General features: G+C 40.8%; 1 protein-coding gene across 1 annotated transcript; it reads left to right on the top strand.

The window, feature by feature from the left end:
• The first annotated feature begins 1,203 nt into the window (after positions 1-1,203).
• Positions 1,204-17,510, top strand: LOC137290288 (receptor-type tyrosine-protein phosphatase H-like). The gene is made up of 16 exons (XM_067821091.1): positions 1,204-1,314; positions 1,821-1,885; positions 7,509-7,609; positions 8,120-8,899; positions 9,341-9,422; positions 9,659-9,795; positions 10,252-10,331; positions 13,437-13,524; positions 13,774-13,847; positions 13,978-14,014; positions 14,407-14,504; positions 15,008-15,133; positions 15,253-15,404; positions 15,719-15,854; positions 16,267-16,394; positions 16,687-17,510. The coding sequence occupies exons 3-16, from the start codon at positions 7,561-7,563 to the stop codon at positions 16,709-16,711; spliced, it is 1,992 nt and encodes a 663-aa protein (XP_067677192.1). The 5' UTR covers positions 1,204-1,314; positions 1,821-1,885; positions 7,509-7,560; the 3' UTR covers positions 16,712-17,510.
• The last annotated feature ends 1,821 nt before the right edge of the window (positions 17,511-19,331 follow it).

Here is a 19,331-nt window from a genome sequence, read left to right as displayed (position 1 = left end):
AACCATACCTGTCGTAAGGGGCGTCTAATGGGATCGGATGGTCAGGTTCCCTGACAAATGCCATTTATTCTGTTGATCACTGGATTGTCTGGACCAGTCTCCAATCTTTTATTGCCCGCCGCTACGTGGCTGGAATATTGCTGAGTGCGACATAAAACTAAATTCACTCTCTCACTTATACCTTGGACTGATCCTCCGACGCAAATTTTAAAAGACAGATGTCTGCTATAAGGAAAAAGTATAAATGTCTCATATGAATATATGTTATACAGAACAATCAGCACTGTCATTAAAATTTACTTCTTAAGAGAAATTATGCACACAAATATCAGTTAAATACATGTAGTGGCTAAATTTTAACACACAGTTAGAAAATGTGTAGTATTTGTCCAAGCCACATATTCCCATCAGAAAAAATAACAATGCAATTGCAGGACTTTTTACCGGATATACTTCCGCAGGGGACAATGTTCTGCAAGAAGGTCATATGTCGATTCTGGTGGCACACCAAAAACATACATACATGCCCTTGCATGAAGCACGTCTAGATGGTCATACACTCAACTCATCATTAAGTGTACCAACAACAGATTTGGCACCATCATATTTGTTGGTTGTTTAACGCCACGTTTCAGCTGTAGTAGTAGTAGTAGTAGTAGTAGTAGTAGTAGTAGTAGTAGTAGTAGTAGTAGTAGTAGTAGTAGTAGTAGTAGTAGTAGTAGTAGTAGTAGTAGTCACCGTTTGGCCAGGATTTGATGTGCTTGTTCTGCAATTAGAGATACTAATAGTCGAAATTTGGGGTGTTGGCCTGCGCTGACAGTTTTTCTTCCTCTCGCTATACGACTGTTAGGGACATCCCAGTGCAGTTTACTGACATTTCACCCCTTCCTCGGAAACCGACTTGATAAAACATATGTGACAAACGGTGTCTCTACATTAATTTTGAATGAACGTTTGTCATGGCTTTGAAAGTTGAAAATAGTGAAGACGCTCGAAACGACTTGTACGTACACTACAGGTGTTAGCTTGGCGTTTTGTCGAAATAAGCAGTGCAAGGAATGACACTTTTTATTTGAGGATTATGACGTATTATAGAAACGTGACTAGTAGACTCCGAAGAACATGTCATCGACTTGCTGTGACCTTCGTTACCAGCAAACACGGAAGAATGTAACTTTCGGTACTCAGTCCAGCGACAGTTTTGTGCTTTTTATGTTGACCCGACAGCACACATGTACACCGGGAAACAGACACTGATTATGAGGAGTTACAACGTGCAGTGAATTGATATTTCCACAGGGAGTCACTTAGAAGGTAATATTTTGGATCCTTTGTTGTGATTCCATTCAGACCTGTACAAAACTAAACTCATGGGATGACTCGAGCTTTTCATTATTGTCATATTTGAACCTCTTTATATTTGATTTCCTCAAAGAGTTTGAAGCGTGACAGTGAAAACCCAAACGTATTCCCTTAGATGTATGGTGACATGGAGTTTAACGAAGTGTTCAAGAGCATGTCTTGCCTGTGCATGCATGTGTGCTTGCTTGCACTATTCCCAACCTGTAAAGCAATTTCACGAGGATAAGCCCGCAATATATCATGGATACTTTACTCCCACACAGCACACGATCCCCAGCCGGCTAGTTATCGACAGCGTCCTTATGCTGAGATCCAGGCATGTAACTAATTAAAACAGACCCCTCCCACAGTAAGTTCCCGCGTAATGTTCCGCTGTCGACTGGAAGTATGGCTGTCAACTCCCTTCTGTTAAATCTTTGTTTGGATATCAATAACGAATCTAAATAATTCATGCACAGAACGAAGAGGTTGAGACGGGTGAAGCCTGCATCGCCAGTTAACAGCTCAGTTTGGGAAAACACAGGTATGTATTCTGCGTTGTAGTTGATTGCGTTAAACTGAACTCAAAATAGTAGTGAGAACCTGCGTAAGAAATTTGTGTTTAGAATGCTACAGCATGTAACAGCTTGTACCAGTAAGAACTGAAAGGTAGGACGTCAAGTTTAATATGGCAACAGTATACGGACTCAGATCCGAACGGACATTGACACATTCTCTTTACACAAAACCTAACATATATGTTGTATACTAGGCGTTATTAATAATGTAATGATAATATGTATATGGTCAAATGATATCTAGGTCATGTAAACAAAGGTTTCCCAAAACATAGAGAATCGTCAGAATTTCATAATGTGTTAACAAACGTGGTATATACAGACAAAACGTTCAAACAGCACTAGCAAACATCAGTTGTTTCGAACAACCACCCAACATGAAAACGACAAACATGAAGCACTCGGTCATTCAATTATTATATTGTGTATCCAGCTGGCGTGTCCAAGACAGGTGTACCTTGATCTCCTGCTCCTTATCAAGTTCATAAACAAAGGATGGGGAATAGCATTCCATCCCTCTACTAGAATACTGCGGAATCTTGGAAGATCCACTGGAGTTGGGTGATGTGTGTACACCTGTCGACCGAGTTCATCCAGGCGTGCTCGATTGGATTGAGGTCTGGCGAACATCCGGGCCACTCCATCCGCTCTACTCCCTGCTTCCAAAGAAACTTCTGGCCTTTCGACGCCAAGCATTGGTGTCTTGCGGCACTATAAGGGACAGAATCTCGAACCGAATAGCTGTCCGGAAAGATTACCGATTATCGTTTGAGTACCTCCAGTATCGGTTATATGGGTGACCACAGTTGCTTCTATGATTCGCTCTCCATTGCGACGATAAATCTTCTGCTGACCAGCATTGAAGGAAAAATTGAATCTGGTTTTATACGTGCAGAACACACGAGACCATTGACGTTGAACTGAAGCGGCCATGATGTCTACTACATGTCAAACGCGCCTGGCTGCCTGTAACGTGATTTTACTGGTGGACAAACTGCAGGTCGCCTACAACAGAGCCCCTGCTGCCCTTAAACGTCGACGACCGGGGCTCATGGATATCCTCACATTGTTAACACTGAAGTTGTTCCGTCAAGGAATCTGTTGCGAAGCGCAGTGTTATCCATGTACCTGTCATCTCGGACTGCTGTGACTTTGGGGCGACCTGGTGTGCATATTTCACGAGCCCATCAGCTGACAATCTCAGCGACATTCCTACCAATAGTACTCAAGAAACCCGGCGCCGAGTTTGATCAGATTCTCAAAGTCCAATAGCGTGACCCCTTTCGGTAAGTCTCCAAAAAGGTCTCATTCAAAACTGTGATTTCAAACAAGTACATGAACCGTGAACGACAGTGAAAAAAAACACAAATGCACTTAAGTTGTCCACAAGTTTCCATAGATAGAGCGACTTGCACGTGCAAATCACTGACATTAAGTGACAGGTAGATTTCCACGTTGAGAAATGAATATGAATGTGGCATTTGTAACACAATGTGTTGTAATAATGACACCGGCCTGGTTTGTTTTTCCCTACTGTCATACTGTATACGTTTTTTACAGTTACGTCAATAACGTGTGAAACCTCGTTATTGGCCAAACAAGCTCGAATCCCCCCTGGCATACTCCTTCTCAGCCGACCAAGCATGAATTGGGGTATGGCATTCCATTCCTCTTGCAGCGCTACGCCCAGTTCTTGAACCGTAGTTGGTTGACATTGACGTTGTCTCACACGTCTCCCAAGCATGTCCCAAAAGTGTTCTATGGGGGAAAGGCCGGGGCTGAGAGCCTGTCAGGGTAGGGTAATGATGTTTTGCCTCTGCATGTAGTCAGTGACGATTCTGGCACGATGTGCTCGGGCGTTGTCATCTTGGTAAACAAAATGTCGACCAGCTTGGCGCGCAAAGGGGATAACAATGGCGTCAAGGATGTTGTCACGATAGTGCTGGCCTGTGACTCTCCCTTGGAGGATGTGAAGTGCTGTTCTGCCATTCACAGTGATTCCTCCCCACACCATAACAGAACCACCACCAAATCGGTCATGTTGATGAACGCGGGGGTTAGCGTAACACTCATCCTGTCGCCGACAGCCCGGGAACGCCTATCCCGGAAGTCTAGAGTGAACCTCGACTCATCAGAGAACATGACCCTTGTCCATCGACGATTTCCCCAGCGGTGATGTTGTTCACACCATTGACGTCTGTCTCTGATGTGTCTGGTCGTCAACGCTGGCGTAACGCACGGTCGACGAGCCCTAATCCCACGTGCATGTAATCTGTTTCGAATCGTCTGACCCAAGACTCGAACTCCAGCTGCAGTTTCAATATGGGAGGAGATCTGACGAGCTGTTTTGGTTCAATTCCGAAGAGCATAAGTTCTGACAAGTCGCAGTTTGTTGACCTTGGGCGACCGGAACGAGGAAGATCATCGACATTTTGGTTTCGACGATACCGTGCCCACAATCTACTGATGACAGATTGGGAAACATTTAGAGTTTGGGCGACTGTTCTCTGATTTGTTCCAGTCTGTAACATGCCAATGGCCCTCCACTAGGATCTAGTATTATGGGACGAGACTCGCTACAGTGCATTCAGACCAATACTCAAGAAAACCTTTTTCTAGGATATATATACCCCTACCAGGCATAACACACTTTCCACATCACAGAACCAATTGACCTCTCAAAAGTTCTCGTTTACAGAGGACCATGTACACTGCCAAGGGAAGAGATTATCTATATAGCTAGTTAACTGATATTGTTCCCTGACCAATGAAGTATTCCCTGCCATCAACTTGATGTTAGAGCAAAGTTTCGCCAAGCTGACATGTTAACGAGATGATATGAACAATCATATCATGTTCTAAGTAATGGTTATTGCACTTGTCTGCAGACTTAAGTGCGTATGCGTCTCCACGTGTTGCTCCAGACTAATCTCATTTCATAGTGCTCATGTGGAATACCATGCGGCAGCTTTACATGAACACCACATTCACATATGAGATATTGTCTCTAAGCCATATTTTAGCACCTTAAATGTGCCATAGAGATCGTCAATTTTGCTTTTGAACTGCATTTGTTAAAACAATACATATCACAAGTTACATAGATTTTACTCTTCATTCATAGGGTGACAATTGTACAACTGAAAAGTCAAAATGTTCAAGTCCGGTCTACGATAACTACCAATCAAATGCATATTTATCCTTTTTCTCACATTTAGTATTTCTTATTTTTTATCAACGCGATGTTCTATACCATAAAACAGCATGAAAATAAATACCGAATAAAATATTTCAGTACACATGTAGGTTTTTGTTCTCGTGGCGAATGCTGTCGAAGGTCTGGGACATCAGCTCCATGAACACCTGGTGTCCTTGCTGAATCTCAGTTATTCATATGAATATTGGCATATCCTCAACGTCGGACTGTCGGACATATACCCGAGACTGAATACATCCACTCCTCAGGCCATTTTCCGTTGTCTTACGTAAAATCAGATGGTTATCTTCATTTATTTACAACAAATGTTTAAAATCCTCATAATTATTTAATTTTAACACTCTCTTCCATAGATCATACGATTGCCAGATCCCTGTGGTATGGCAAATGAATGCTGTGAAGTACCACATACTTGTCAGGCGCATTGTCTTTGTGTAACACTGTCCTTTGTTCACTATTTGGTTTGCAATTTAATTGTTATAATAGAAAAAAATCAGGAGCTTTCAATTACTGTAAGGTAACTGATGGTAGTTTACTCACCACAGACATTTTGATCTCGATACTTATATAGGACTTTATATATACTTTGAGGACCTAACCAATGAGTGGCTTCAAGTGTTTTGGGGAGGGGGGTTGTTTAATTTTTTTCTTTTTTTTTTTTTCTTTTTTTTTGTGTGTGTGTGTGTTTTTTTGTTTTTTTTGTTTGAGTGTGTGTGTGTGTGTGTGTGTGTGTGTGTGTGTGTGTGTGTGTGTGTGTGTGTGTGTGTGTGTGTGTGTGTGTGTGTGTGTGTGTGTGTGTGTGTGTGTGTGTGTGTGTGTGTGTGTGTGTGTGTGTGTGTGTGTGTGTGTGTGTGTTCATACTGTTCCACAAAATACAAAAAATAGTGTTTTCCCAAAATTATTGTTTGCTGGCTGTTTGGACAATGGAGGTTGACTCATATATCGTTGCTCAAATTTTCCTGATTTCCCCTTTTCATACACGGAGTTTCGTCTTCAGTCAAAGGAAATGTTTCAGTCTTAAACACCCGGAAAATATCCTCTCTATATATTATAGATTGAAATCGTTCTTCTGAAAATCGATTGAATTTGTTAGGCAGTCGTTAATAACGACATCACCATTCGGATTTATATATAATTACGTTTTACAAGGAAGACCATCGTTAGACAATAACACAATATATGGGGCGCTTAGGCAACACTTGTCAGGTTTTTAACTGAAAGTCTCAACCAAAATACTTGTCAAAATGTCCCAAAGCACTAGGTGTTTACTTTCTTTTGTCCGCCAGTTAACAATATACATGTACAGGAATAAATTACATAATCTTATACTGGTGCTGGAAATGTTGAAGTAGTTCTTGAAAAGACATTGCAACAGCTAAACTTATCATCTCAGAAGCAGTGCATGGACACTCAACGCATAACCACAGCACAAAATGCTTGTGTCAATGGTTCAATCTTAAAAATCATCTGTGGATTCCGAAACCAAAAACACATTCGGTCCCCGGATACTGTGCTTGTCATAGGTGTCAAAACCCGCGACATCCGGCTGGGCGTCTTTTACAAATCCAGATAGTGATATCGTTCAAAACACCACCCCTTAGTGTGCATTGCCCAGTTTCGATTATGTCAAAGCTGTTGACATGAAGATTTAATCACGTGACTGAGAAGTACATATCATAAAATCATTTAATCACCATGAAAATAGTATCCTTTAACATGTTAATAAGAGGTCAACTTGTTTTCACAAGAAGGCAATTAAGTGTTTCAGTAAGTGCTCCCTACTGTAACTGTCAGATGAGCACAAAACACAAACCGGAAATTATATATGCATTACTCACTTGTATTACTTTCCGGTCTTAACTTGGTTGTGATGAAAGTATTGTGAAATAACTGTATGAATGTGATTCATTTACACATCCTAGACTGGTCATCACGTTTCACTCACCCATTCCCGTCGTTAGCATCGCCCATAAGAGGTAACAACTGAAGAAATGAATTTGACAATAACTTGGTACATACTGTTCTAGGGGCAGAATTAAGCCTAAGTCTTCGGAGCAAATAGCGCACACAGTCATATTTCTTTCTGCCCATAGCACCGACGAATATATGGTTGGATAACAAAAGGAGAGAACCTATTCAAGCACCTGTTCCTGTACAGCTGAAGTAGCAGGTTGCATCACCCTATCATTGCTAGCTACTGCATTCTTGCATTGTTGTTGGGGGTATTTATGAATGTTCAAATGTCCTTGTTTGGTATATTATTGATTTGAACACACCTCATACTAGCTTCAGAACTGTTCAGCATGAACATTGAATACACGCATGGTGGTTCAAGTTAAATATATATATATGTATAGCATTTGGTGTTTTAGACTTAGTGATCTGGTCACGGAAAAAAGGATTCCAGCTACATCAAGAATAGGCATGGGTTGGATCAAGCAACTCATCGTCTGCTTTTGCGTGGTGTTGAAAGGTAATGTCTGTATTTATGTATGCATGTATGTACGTCTGTATACATTCATCTTGTATGAACAGCACAGTACATGCAGCAAAGGCACTAATAAATATAGAAATATACACGAGTTGAAAGAAATTACGTGTTGAAAGAAATTAGAAGAATTTCTGAATTCCATTTAGGTGGTGTGTTCCGGACTGGTTATACCACCGTTATCATGACCCAATACACACAAGTGTAGGTCTTGTGAAGCGTCCTGATCTCTCTTCCGTGGCACAAACTGTGTTCTCCCTTACGAGCAGTATATGTAATCAGGTGGTGAAGGTTTTATGAACCTCTCCATCATACAGTATCAAGTCAATAAAGCATGTCACTGTACCTTTCATCGAAATTCGTTTAGCTGACAAGGTAAGAAACATGGTGTTGCCTTCTATTACCATGAATTGTTATATTGCGTTGAGTTGACAATGACAATGACGACAGAATAGTGTGTCTGACTTCTATTACTATCTACCTCATTGTTTTCAGTTTTTTCAAGTACACGTTGCACCAACTGTGACGGTAACAACGTGACCTGTGTTGACGGTGTGTGTCCACATCGTTGTGTCAATGTGACGTTATCTGGAGAGTGTCTGCAGTGTCTGGACTCCAGGTTCTATGGTAAACAGTGTCAACATGACTGTCCAGACACCTGTCTCAGCTCTCGCTGTCAGATGAACAACACCCGTGTTGTGTGTACAGAGGGATGTGTGGTCGGCAAGAAGGGAGATAACTGTGGAGTGAACTGTCCTACAGCCTGTACACATTGTGAACGTTATGGTGATGGCTGTACAGGACCGTGTCAGAATCCCCAGTATTATGGTCCACACTGTAGAACACCTTGTCCCTCCAACTGTACAGGTGGATGTAATAGGGTCACAGGGGAGTGTGGTAGCTGTGAGCCGGGTTACACAGGGGACAAGTGTGATGTTACCTGTCCCCCCAACTGTAGAGGTGGATGTGACAAAGACACTGGGCAGTGTGAGAGCTGTGAGCCGGGGTACATGGGGGACAAGTGTGATGTTACCTGTCCCCCCAATTGTAGAGGTGGATGTGATAAAGCAGCATCTGAGTGCGTCAGCTGCTTGTCGGGCTACAGAGGGAAGAACTGTAATGACACATGCCCCCTGAACTGTAGTGATCGGTGTGACAAGGAGACAGGACAGTGCAAAATATGTAACCCCGGGAACAGTGGCAAATACTGCAATACTTCCTGTCCTGATGCTTGTAGGGACGGATGTTTTGAAGATGGCGATTGCCCACCGCCAGGTACGTTGTCAACAGTTTTCTTTATCTATAATAATCACACATGGAAATCCCATGTCTCTACTCTTATAAGATTTTAACTCACTTGAAGACGATCATTTCCTTACTGCACATAGTTGTTCATCGATTACAATGAAGTGAAATATGTGTTATGGTTTGTAATATTTAAACGGGTTCAGAATGAGGACGTGTTAACCGGTGTATTCTTTGACAGCATTTGAGCTGGTGTATTGTGTAATGTAGACAGACGCCCAGTCTATATAATTTTGATAGCAACAAATAAACCCACTTACATGAAAAGAAGCCCAAGAGAGACTTGACAAAATCTTCTCTTGACTGATTGGGACTTGAGCATGGCATGGAGGGTTAGGCTATAGGGCAAATAATATGGTTGTGTGAGAACGACTATATGTACATAATGTAGTATTGTTATATGCGTTACAGTCAAGTCAGCGCTCGGTGTAGTACTGGTAGTAGTGGCCGTGTGCTTGTGTCTGGCGCTTGTTGGATTTATAGTATGGAGAAGGTAAGTATGTCCACCAGGTTGTTTAGCATTTAATAATGAAAACGACTAAGAGGTAATCCTGAAAGGCGCTGTCTGGAAAACTCTACACAATTCTTCCACGTGTTTACCAGAGAAGGTCATATTTTAAAGTGACCAAAACGTTTTCATAATCATTCTAAAAGTCATTTCGAACGATTTCGACAAAACCACATTTCACAAATACATGCAAAGGCAACTCAATGCCCGGTATATTGTAGAAGGCGAAGACGGAAATTGATGTTGAAAGCTGAACCTCCTGTCATGGCTCCATTCCTTCCAATGTCTTCGCGGAACGACTGCACCTTTGGTGACATGTCCGACGCCGACAACCCATTGTACGAACACGCAGGTGGCCGTAAGTACACCTAATATTTGCATTAAATATTATCATGATTCTTTTACTTGTGTATTGCCGGGCAAAGGAAGGCATACATTTGGAGTTGAACTAAACACTATTAAATCTTAATTTATCAAAACATTGATCTTTCAGAAACACTGCAGCCGTAGATCCAAACCATAGTCGTGGTGACTCTTTTCAAATATTCAATATTTCAAGTATCCCTTGTTTTAACCCTCTATTTTGCTTCCGTTATTTTGCCTCTTTACTTGGACGATAGTATGATTTCATGGGTCACTTTGCGATATCTTCACCATCATGTGTCTCTAACTGATGGTTCCCTTCAGTAATGTTTAATGTTCCTCCGTGCCCCTTTGTTTCTGGGGTTTCCAGGATTCAGGTTCTGATAGTATGAATCAGTTTTATGTTGTACGTTGCTGTATTGATAAATGAAATTGGTCCTTCTATCACAAGCGAAGTGTGTTCCTCAAATACGGATGTGTCCGGAACTGCAAGGAGAAGACTCAGTCAGTTACATGGTGGAGGAGTTCAAGGTAAACCAGTTTTAGCTGATGTCAGGACTGTTTCAAAACTGTAAACATGCACATTGATTACTATATCGTACAGAGTTCATATGTTACATACATCGCGGAATGGTCAGTGCCAGCGTATATATACATCATCATATTCAATACCGGCATACATTCCATTAAATGCAACACCAGCACACATTCCATCATATCGAATACCACCACACATTCCATCATATCATATCCATCACAGCAGACATTTCATCATATCCAACACCAGTACACATTCCATCATAGCCAACGCCAGAACACATTCCATCATATCCATCACAGCACACATTCTATCATTTGTTTATTTCATGTCAGACATCACACATTCCAGCATATCTGTCACCAGCACACATTCCATGATATTCATCACCACCACACATTCCATCATATATGTCACCGACACACATTCCATCACATCCAACAACAGAACACATTCCATCCTATCTATCACCACCGCACATTCCATCATATCCATCACCACCGCACATTCCATCATATCTATCACCAACACACACACACCATCATATCCGAAGCCGCCACACTTTCCATCATATCCAACACCAGAACACATTCCATCATATTTGTCACTGGCACACATTCCATCATATCCATCACCACCGCACAGTCCATCATATCTATCACCAACACACACACACCATCATATCCGAAGCCGCCACACTTTCCATCATATCCAACACCAGAACACATTCCATCATATTTGTCACTGGTACACATTCCATCATATCCATCACCACCGCACAGTCCATCATATCTATCACCAACACACACACACCATCATATCCGAAGCCGCCACACTTTCCATCATATCCAACACCGGAACTCACTCCATCATATCCATCACCAGAACACATTCCATCATATCTGTCACCGGCACACATTCCGTCATATCCAACACTGTCACACATTCCATCATATCCATCACAAACACACATTCCATTATATCCAACACCACCACATATTTTATCATATCCATCACCAGAACACATTCCATCATATCCATCACAAACACACATTCCATCATATCCAACACCACCACATATTTTATCATATCCATCACCAGAACTCATTCCATCATATCCATCACAAACACACATTCCATTATATCCAACACCACCACATATTTTATCATATCCATCACCAGAACACATTCCATCATATCCATCACAAACACACATTCCATTATATCCAACACCACCACATATTTTATCATATCCATCACCAGAACACATTCCATCATATCCATCACACACACAAATTCCATTATATCCAACACCACCACATATTTTATCATATCCATCACCAGAACTCATTCCATCATATCCATCACAAACACAAATTCCATTATATCCAACACCACCACATATTTTATCATATCCATCACCAGAACTCATTCCATCATATCCATCACACACACAAATTCCATTATATCCAACACCACCACATATTTTATCATATCCATCACCAGAACTCATTCCATCATATCCATCACAAACACACATTCCATTATATCCAACACCACCACATATTTTATCATATCCATCACCAGAACACATTCCATCATATCCACCACACACACAAATTCCATTATATCCAACACCACCACATATTTTATCATATCCATCACCAGAACTCATTCCATCATATCCATCACAAACACAAATTCCATTATATCCAACACCACCACATATTTTATCATATCCATCACCAGAACTCATTCCATCATATCCATCACAAACACAAATTCCATTATATCCAACACCACCACATATTTTATCATATCCATCACCAGAACTCATTCCATCATATCCAACACTGTCACACATTCTATCGTATCTGTCAACGGCACACATTCCATCATATCCAAAACCAGCACACATTCCATCATATCCAACACCAGAACACATTCCATCATATCCAACACCAGAACCCATTTCATCACATACGACACCAGAACACATTCCATCATATCCAACACTGTCACACATTCTATCGTATCTGTCAACGGCACACATTCCATCCTATCCAACACCAAAACTCACTCCATCATATCCATCACCGGCACACATTCCATCATATCCATCACCGGCACACATTCCATCATATCCAACACCAGAACACATTCCATCATATCCAACACCAGTACACATTCCATCATATCCAACACCAGAACACATTTCATCACATACGACACCAGCACACATTCCATTATATCCAACCCCAGTACACATTCCATCATATCCAACACAAGCACACATTCCATCATATCCAAAACCAGCACACATTCCATCATATCCAACACCAGAACACATTCCATCATATCCAAAACCAGCACACATTCCATCATATCCAACACCAGTACACATTCCATCATATCCAACACCAGAACACATTTCATCACATACGACACCAGCACACATTCCATTATATCCAACACCAGTACACATTCCATCATATCCATCACAAGCACACATTCCATCATATCCAACACCAGCAAACATTCCATTATATCCAACACCAGTACACATTCCATTATATCCATCACAAGCACACATTACATCATATCCATCACAATCACACATTACACCATATCCATCACAATCACACATTCCATCATATCCATCACAAGCACACATTCCATCATATCCAACACCAGCACACATCCCATCATATACAACACCAGCACACATTCCATTATATCCAACACCAGCACACATTCCATCATATCCATCACAAGCACACAATCCATCATATCCAACACCAGCACACATTCCATCATATCCATCACAAGCACACATTCCATCATATCCAACACCAGCACACATTCCATTATATCATACACCAGCACACATTCCATCATATCCATCACAAGCACACATTCCGTTATATCCAGCACCGGCACACATTCCAGCATATCCATCACTAGCATACACTGACTTATATTTCCATCGATACTTTACATTCACATTCTTGTTTCTTAACAAGAAACAAAATGAAAAGGTGATTACAAAAGTATAGGAACTGTGTGCATATGGAGTTCTCGCCATCTTCTATTTTAAGAAATTGCCTACGCCGGCCGCCAGTTCATCTTACTGTGCACATTTGTCTGAAAATATCTGCAAAAACAGATACAAGGACATTCTCCCATGTGAGTATTCATAAAAATTGACAGTGTTTCTTTTTGTTTTGTGGGGTTTGTTTGTTTATTTTTGTAGTTTAACTTTGTGTGTGTGTGTGTGTCATGTGTGTCTCTCCTGTCTTTGTGTGTTCCTGATTTGAAAGGAGTTGTATATATTCAAAAATAAAACGACATCGTAACCATTTAGGATATTAAGTATTCTCTGTGTATTTGTATTCTTCTAAAAAGAAACTTAGTGTGTTAAATGGCATGTTTTAGTTGATACCACCCGAGTGTGTCTGGAGGTGGAGGATGAAGGTGGAAGTGATTATATCAACGCTTCCTACATTGATGTGAGTATAAAATCCAAATCCACCATGGGGAAATGGACATCGTGTTGCGTATATGATTCGGATCTACCCATCTTTGCCACGTCATGTATGTATTTATGTATGTATGTATTCTTCCTTTTCGCCATTCCAGGGTTACAAACAAGAAACACAATTCATTGCAACACAAGGTTTGTCATGATTTTGATAATACTAAGCGAGTGAGTAGGTGAATTTAGTTTTACGCCGCACTCAGCAATATTCCAGCTATATAGGCGGCGGTCTTTAAATACTCGAGTCTGGACCAGAGAATCAGGTGATCAATAGCACAGGCATCGATCTGAGCAACAGGGAACTGTTGATACGCGTCATACTAAATGGCATAAATCGATGATACGTAAGTACGTTTTACCCATCGAAAAGATTTTCATAAGTATACTCAAATAATAATTATACAGAAATACACTGTTACACAATTGAAAAAGTATAACGAAGCTACATTTCCCTTCTGATGTTTACACAACGAATGGTGGTGGTGAACAAATTATTATGATTGTTATACACTATCTTCTTTTTCACACAGGTCCTTCCAGCCACGTGGTGTTGGACTTTTGGAGAATGATCTGGCAAGCTGATGCAAACAAGATTGTAATGTTGACAAACCTCGTCGAGGCAAGCTTTGTAAGTATAGTATTGCAAACTAAAGTTATAGCGATGTTGTTTCTTTCTCTAATGATCTGTGCCAACGAAACCTACTTGAAAATATGCTACGTATACCATGTTTTCCCGTCAGGCATGATACCTTTCAAAGAAGTTAGTTGAAAATATAAGCCTTCGTATTGACGTATTAAATGACAAACACTACAGATCCACATCATCAGCCCTGACACCCTATTTATCATCCAAAACTGTGCTCAACTGAAACCTTGTGGAAACGTGATGGATTCTAAGATAACTGAAACTCAGCGGAAGCCTCTTGGAGTATGGGTAAATGATACCGTACGGAAACCCTTAGAAAGTGGGTAATTGTAAGTTTCCGTTGCTGCGGAAACTCAGTGTAAAAGAACGGAAACTCACTGGATTCTAGGTGGAAACTTGAGTTTCAGTCCAGTTTCCATCAAGTTTCCGCATTACAGAAATCAAGTTATTTTTGCTGTGGTTTGTATCTCCATTATCATCTGCAGTCCAAGTGTGACAAATACTGGCCGTGCTGTGGAATGGAGTCCAAGACGTATGGATACATTTCCGTTCAGTGTATAGAGGAGAGAGTGTTCCAGCATTACACGACAAGACGATTAGCGATATGGAAAGTAAGGTTTAAGTTTATATTAAAAAACGTAACGTGTAACAGTCATTGTTGTCTCAATATCGTGCCATAGGACTGTCGCAGGATTCGCATGTATATATTTGAATTTCATTTTAATTAAAGTCCAACTCTCCAACGCGGGTGATCCATCACCTGCACTATACATCGTGGCCGGCCTACGGTGTCCCGGATGAGGTGACGTCACTCATTGACTTCTACAAAGTGGTCACAAACACAGACAAAGAGGCGGGAGGCACCACAGTGGTCCACTGCAGGTGTTGTATAGCATGATTGTTCGTTTTGGGTGTCAGTAAAATTGTTCCTGGAACGACTACTATGTCTATACTTATTTCCTTTAAATATAATGTAATGAATGAAACAAAGATTTGAGCAAGGGAACAATCAATCCCAATAGCCCGTGCATCGCGCATCGGATTATTTTTTGTGTTAAGGGTTCAATGATGAACACGTGATTCATTAAATTAACGATGTTCGTGAAATCGGTCGTCCTCTTCTTTTCATAGCAGTCATCACTGAGTATGTTTTTAACAAGGACTGCATTACGTGAAATGTATTGTCTCCAATCTAGTGCTGGAGTTGGGCGAACTGGAACTTTCCTGGCCCTAGTTTATCTGATTGAGCAATCCACGGATGAACATCGAGCCTGTGTCTTCTCCTGTGTTCAGGGATTCCGCTTGCAGAGGATGAACATGGTTCACACAGAGGTGTGAAAACTACGACTTCCTTCAGCCATATTGTCTGATCAGTACCAATAAAGTGATATGCTTATTTGTTTCATGGTTCTATATATTTTGATATCCTAGACACGTGATAAAATGATTTGGTTCATTTTGTGATTTGATAACAACTGCTTCCAGAGGAATAAGTGTTCATTACTGGATTGTACAGAGCTCCAGTTCATATGTAGTATATGTGGTATATCTAATTTTTCCTAAGTGACGGTTCACAAATGTTCGTCCGTCCTTTTGGATGCTTTGCAAAGACTGGTTTGCGCAACCAGCCGGACGCTTGAGTGTGGTTGTCTGATTTTGCGATTTCTGACGCCTGCGATAGAATGAGTCAGGCCCCATGGAAACTATATATTAATTAATTAATATAATATAATAATGGTTGCAGGAACAGTACATTCTATTGTACCATGCTCTAATGGAGGCTCTCAAGACCCGGGGGATACTGCCTGACAACTGTAGACCTGTGTGGCTCCAGTGCCAGCGATGCTGGGAGAATTTCAGGAGGCATCCTGTGTGCGTATATACTGTAGATAGTGGTGGTTAGTCGAGATAACGACACAGGAACAGGCATGGTTGCCATCTGTGTACTGAAACATTTATGGCAGGAATGATCTGCATTCCATTCAATTCGCTTTTCGTGTAAATGGGGTTTGTGTTAACGAAGTACTAAACAGATGTATGTGTCACTGATATGATGTATTAAAGTGTCACAATTCCTTATGTGATCTGCATCGTGATTACTATTAACCATACGATCAATAATATGTAACAAACATTATGGAATAATTGCCGTTGTGCTTTACAGCTGCAACGGTGTGCTGATGTGCTGATGAGACACAAGCGTTCGCGAAAGAGTTGAGCTACCATACTCACCCAGGTTTGAGTATGGGGGGAGGAAGGTGGAAGAATCACTTTTGTAAAGGCTGTCAGGCAGGGCAAAGACATGTCGTTGTCAATGATGTATATTAGGCAAATGCTGTCTGACCACAATTCAGAAATATCCAAGTGGTCAATCAGCTTGTTTTTAAGGAGTATTATCCTCTGCGTATCCCGCCATTATCTGCGACATAGAGTTTGTACGTATGGGCGAGCTGGAAATGAATACTGACGGGCAAATATTTTTTAAAGCCGCCTTCAGCAATATTTCAGTTGCATCACAGTGGCCTGGAAATTTTCCGGCAATGGAATAGTCAAACGTGTTACTGTAAACACGGCAAGTATTGCGAATTGAGAACTGTAAGACTTGTAAATAAATCTTACCCAAACAATATCCTTTCTTTAGCCTGTTGATATCATGTTTTGATTATGCACCGCTATCGTTACATACATGGATTTGTTGTAACCATTATGTATAGCAACTTGTACATCATCCTTACTGATGTACAAGAGATGTGTGATGTCACTTTATTATGCCATTTGATTAAATGGAACTCTGCATAGAATTATGTTGTAAAGAGATACTTGCAATGAACTCTAACTGAAGTGAACAATCAGAAGGTCATACAATAATACATGTTTGCTACGTATATATAGTAGTTGAAAGATCAGGGGGTGTAGATACACACATATTACTGTCCTGTAAATATCTGTATATGCAGTGGTTGAATACAAATTAATTACGTCTTTGGATATAATACTTTTGTTTTTCTTTGAACTACGGAATCCTTAACACCCCGCCAATACGACATCAGGACTGTACAACACAATAATGTTATTGCCTCACATTTCGCTTAATCGGTAAAAGTGTTTTAGTAGCACTGGAAGCTGTCTAAACCGGCACTCACTGGGACTGAAGAAATAATCCATTTTAGGCCGGATTATGGAGCTGAAGATATATGTACAAGCCAAAGACCGAGGGACTGAGATTACATGCTGGTGTTGTCAATTTGCCGGTTTGGACAGATGTTCGTTTTGACAGCTTCCACTGTATAAAGGCTGGTTGTGTTGACAGGACACACACATGGGCTTACACTCAGAGTAATACTGGAGTTCTCTCATCATTCCACCTATCCACACCTGTCTGCCTCTTCGCCAGCGTTGATGTACATTCAAGAAATCTCGCTGTGAAAGATTTAGTAGAAGTATTTCTCACTGAAAAACAAGACTTTGGTGACTACATATTATATTTGTGACCCATTCATTGCACTAGCTACCTCTATTGTGAATTGTATCTTGCCCTTTGGTCAACACGTAATATTGAATAGTTAAGCCTATTTGTCTGGTTCTGAGGGAATTTCTTGTACCTTTTGTCACGGCAAATTACTAACCGTAACACGACTTACAATAGTCAAGCCTAAACTCCTTGAACATTCAGGATATGTTATAAAACCACATGAAAAAAACGTGATCAAATTAGGGAAATAAGCGTCATATGTAAATGGTTGTCATAAGAGTTTCGGTTTGTCTAAAATATGAAAAGATCCAAAATATTCCAAAATTGGCAAATGTCTGGATTTGATAATTTGGAACATTCAGAGCCAGGTAGGTTTTTGTGGACACACAGACCGGAACTGACATTTCTGAACGTCACAGCTGTGTTCGTGATAGTCCTGTCGTGATACGGGTACTCATTAGTAAAGTGCTACAATACACCCTGCCGATAGTGATGCATGATGGTGTAAATGATGGGGCAGCCTATTGATGTAGGTTTCGGAAAATGCAAGTACCAACATCTGCTTCATGTTGACACAGTGTGTGAAATCCGAACCATTATCAATATAGCTTCATTCTCGTTAAGATTATGTTTTAGCCATGTGGGTCTCTCTAAAACACTCTGACATTGTGTTTTTCATGAATGCATAAGGCAACAGCTGGAAATATACATGTAAACATCATGACAACGTAGAAAAGGAGAATAAAAAAAATTCATTATTAATTAATCAATCAATATTTCTAATATTGTGTAAGTATACAGAACCAGATTAAACATCTTAAATTCAATACAACACAGGCAGTAATGTGTGTACTCATCTGAAAGATGCTTATTATACTTTTATAGTCTAGGTAAGAATGGATTGTGGTATTATTTTGTTGGAAATAATACTGCATCTCTTCAATAGCGAGTGTGACCTTCAAAGGTGGGCGTGACTGCATGACAACGTGTCCTCACTAAACACCCTCACCAGAAGGCGACGACATTGGTCAGTGAGTTCTTGTCCAAGTTCCTCTTGGGTCTGGGGTTAATTGAACTGCTGTCGCACTGATCTTCCCACCTAATCCCAAATGTGTTCAGTAAACGAGACGTCCATGACTCGAACAGGGGTGATAAGTAAGAAGGTCCCGAACGGCAAAACATTGTCATGTGACTATGTCAGTCCAAGGCTACGTAACCGGATTCGGTGCAAACTGAAACTGTATGGCAGTAGGATTCACACTGGCATACGTGATTTGAAACGAAGAGACAAATTTTCCTTCATAGCGGTCTCAACCTCATACTGATACTCCTGCGTC

This window comes from Haliotis asinina, chromosome 7 (assembly GCF_037392515.1).
Source record: "Haliotis asinina isolate JCU_RB_2024 chromosome 7, JCU_Hal_asi_v2, whole genome shotgun sequence".
NCBI lineage: Eukaryota > Metazoa > Mollusca > Gastropoda > Lepetellida > Haliotidae > Haliotis > Haliotis asinina.
This window is presented reverse-complemented; position numbering and strand designations above follow the sequence as displayed.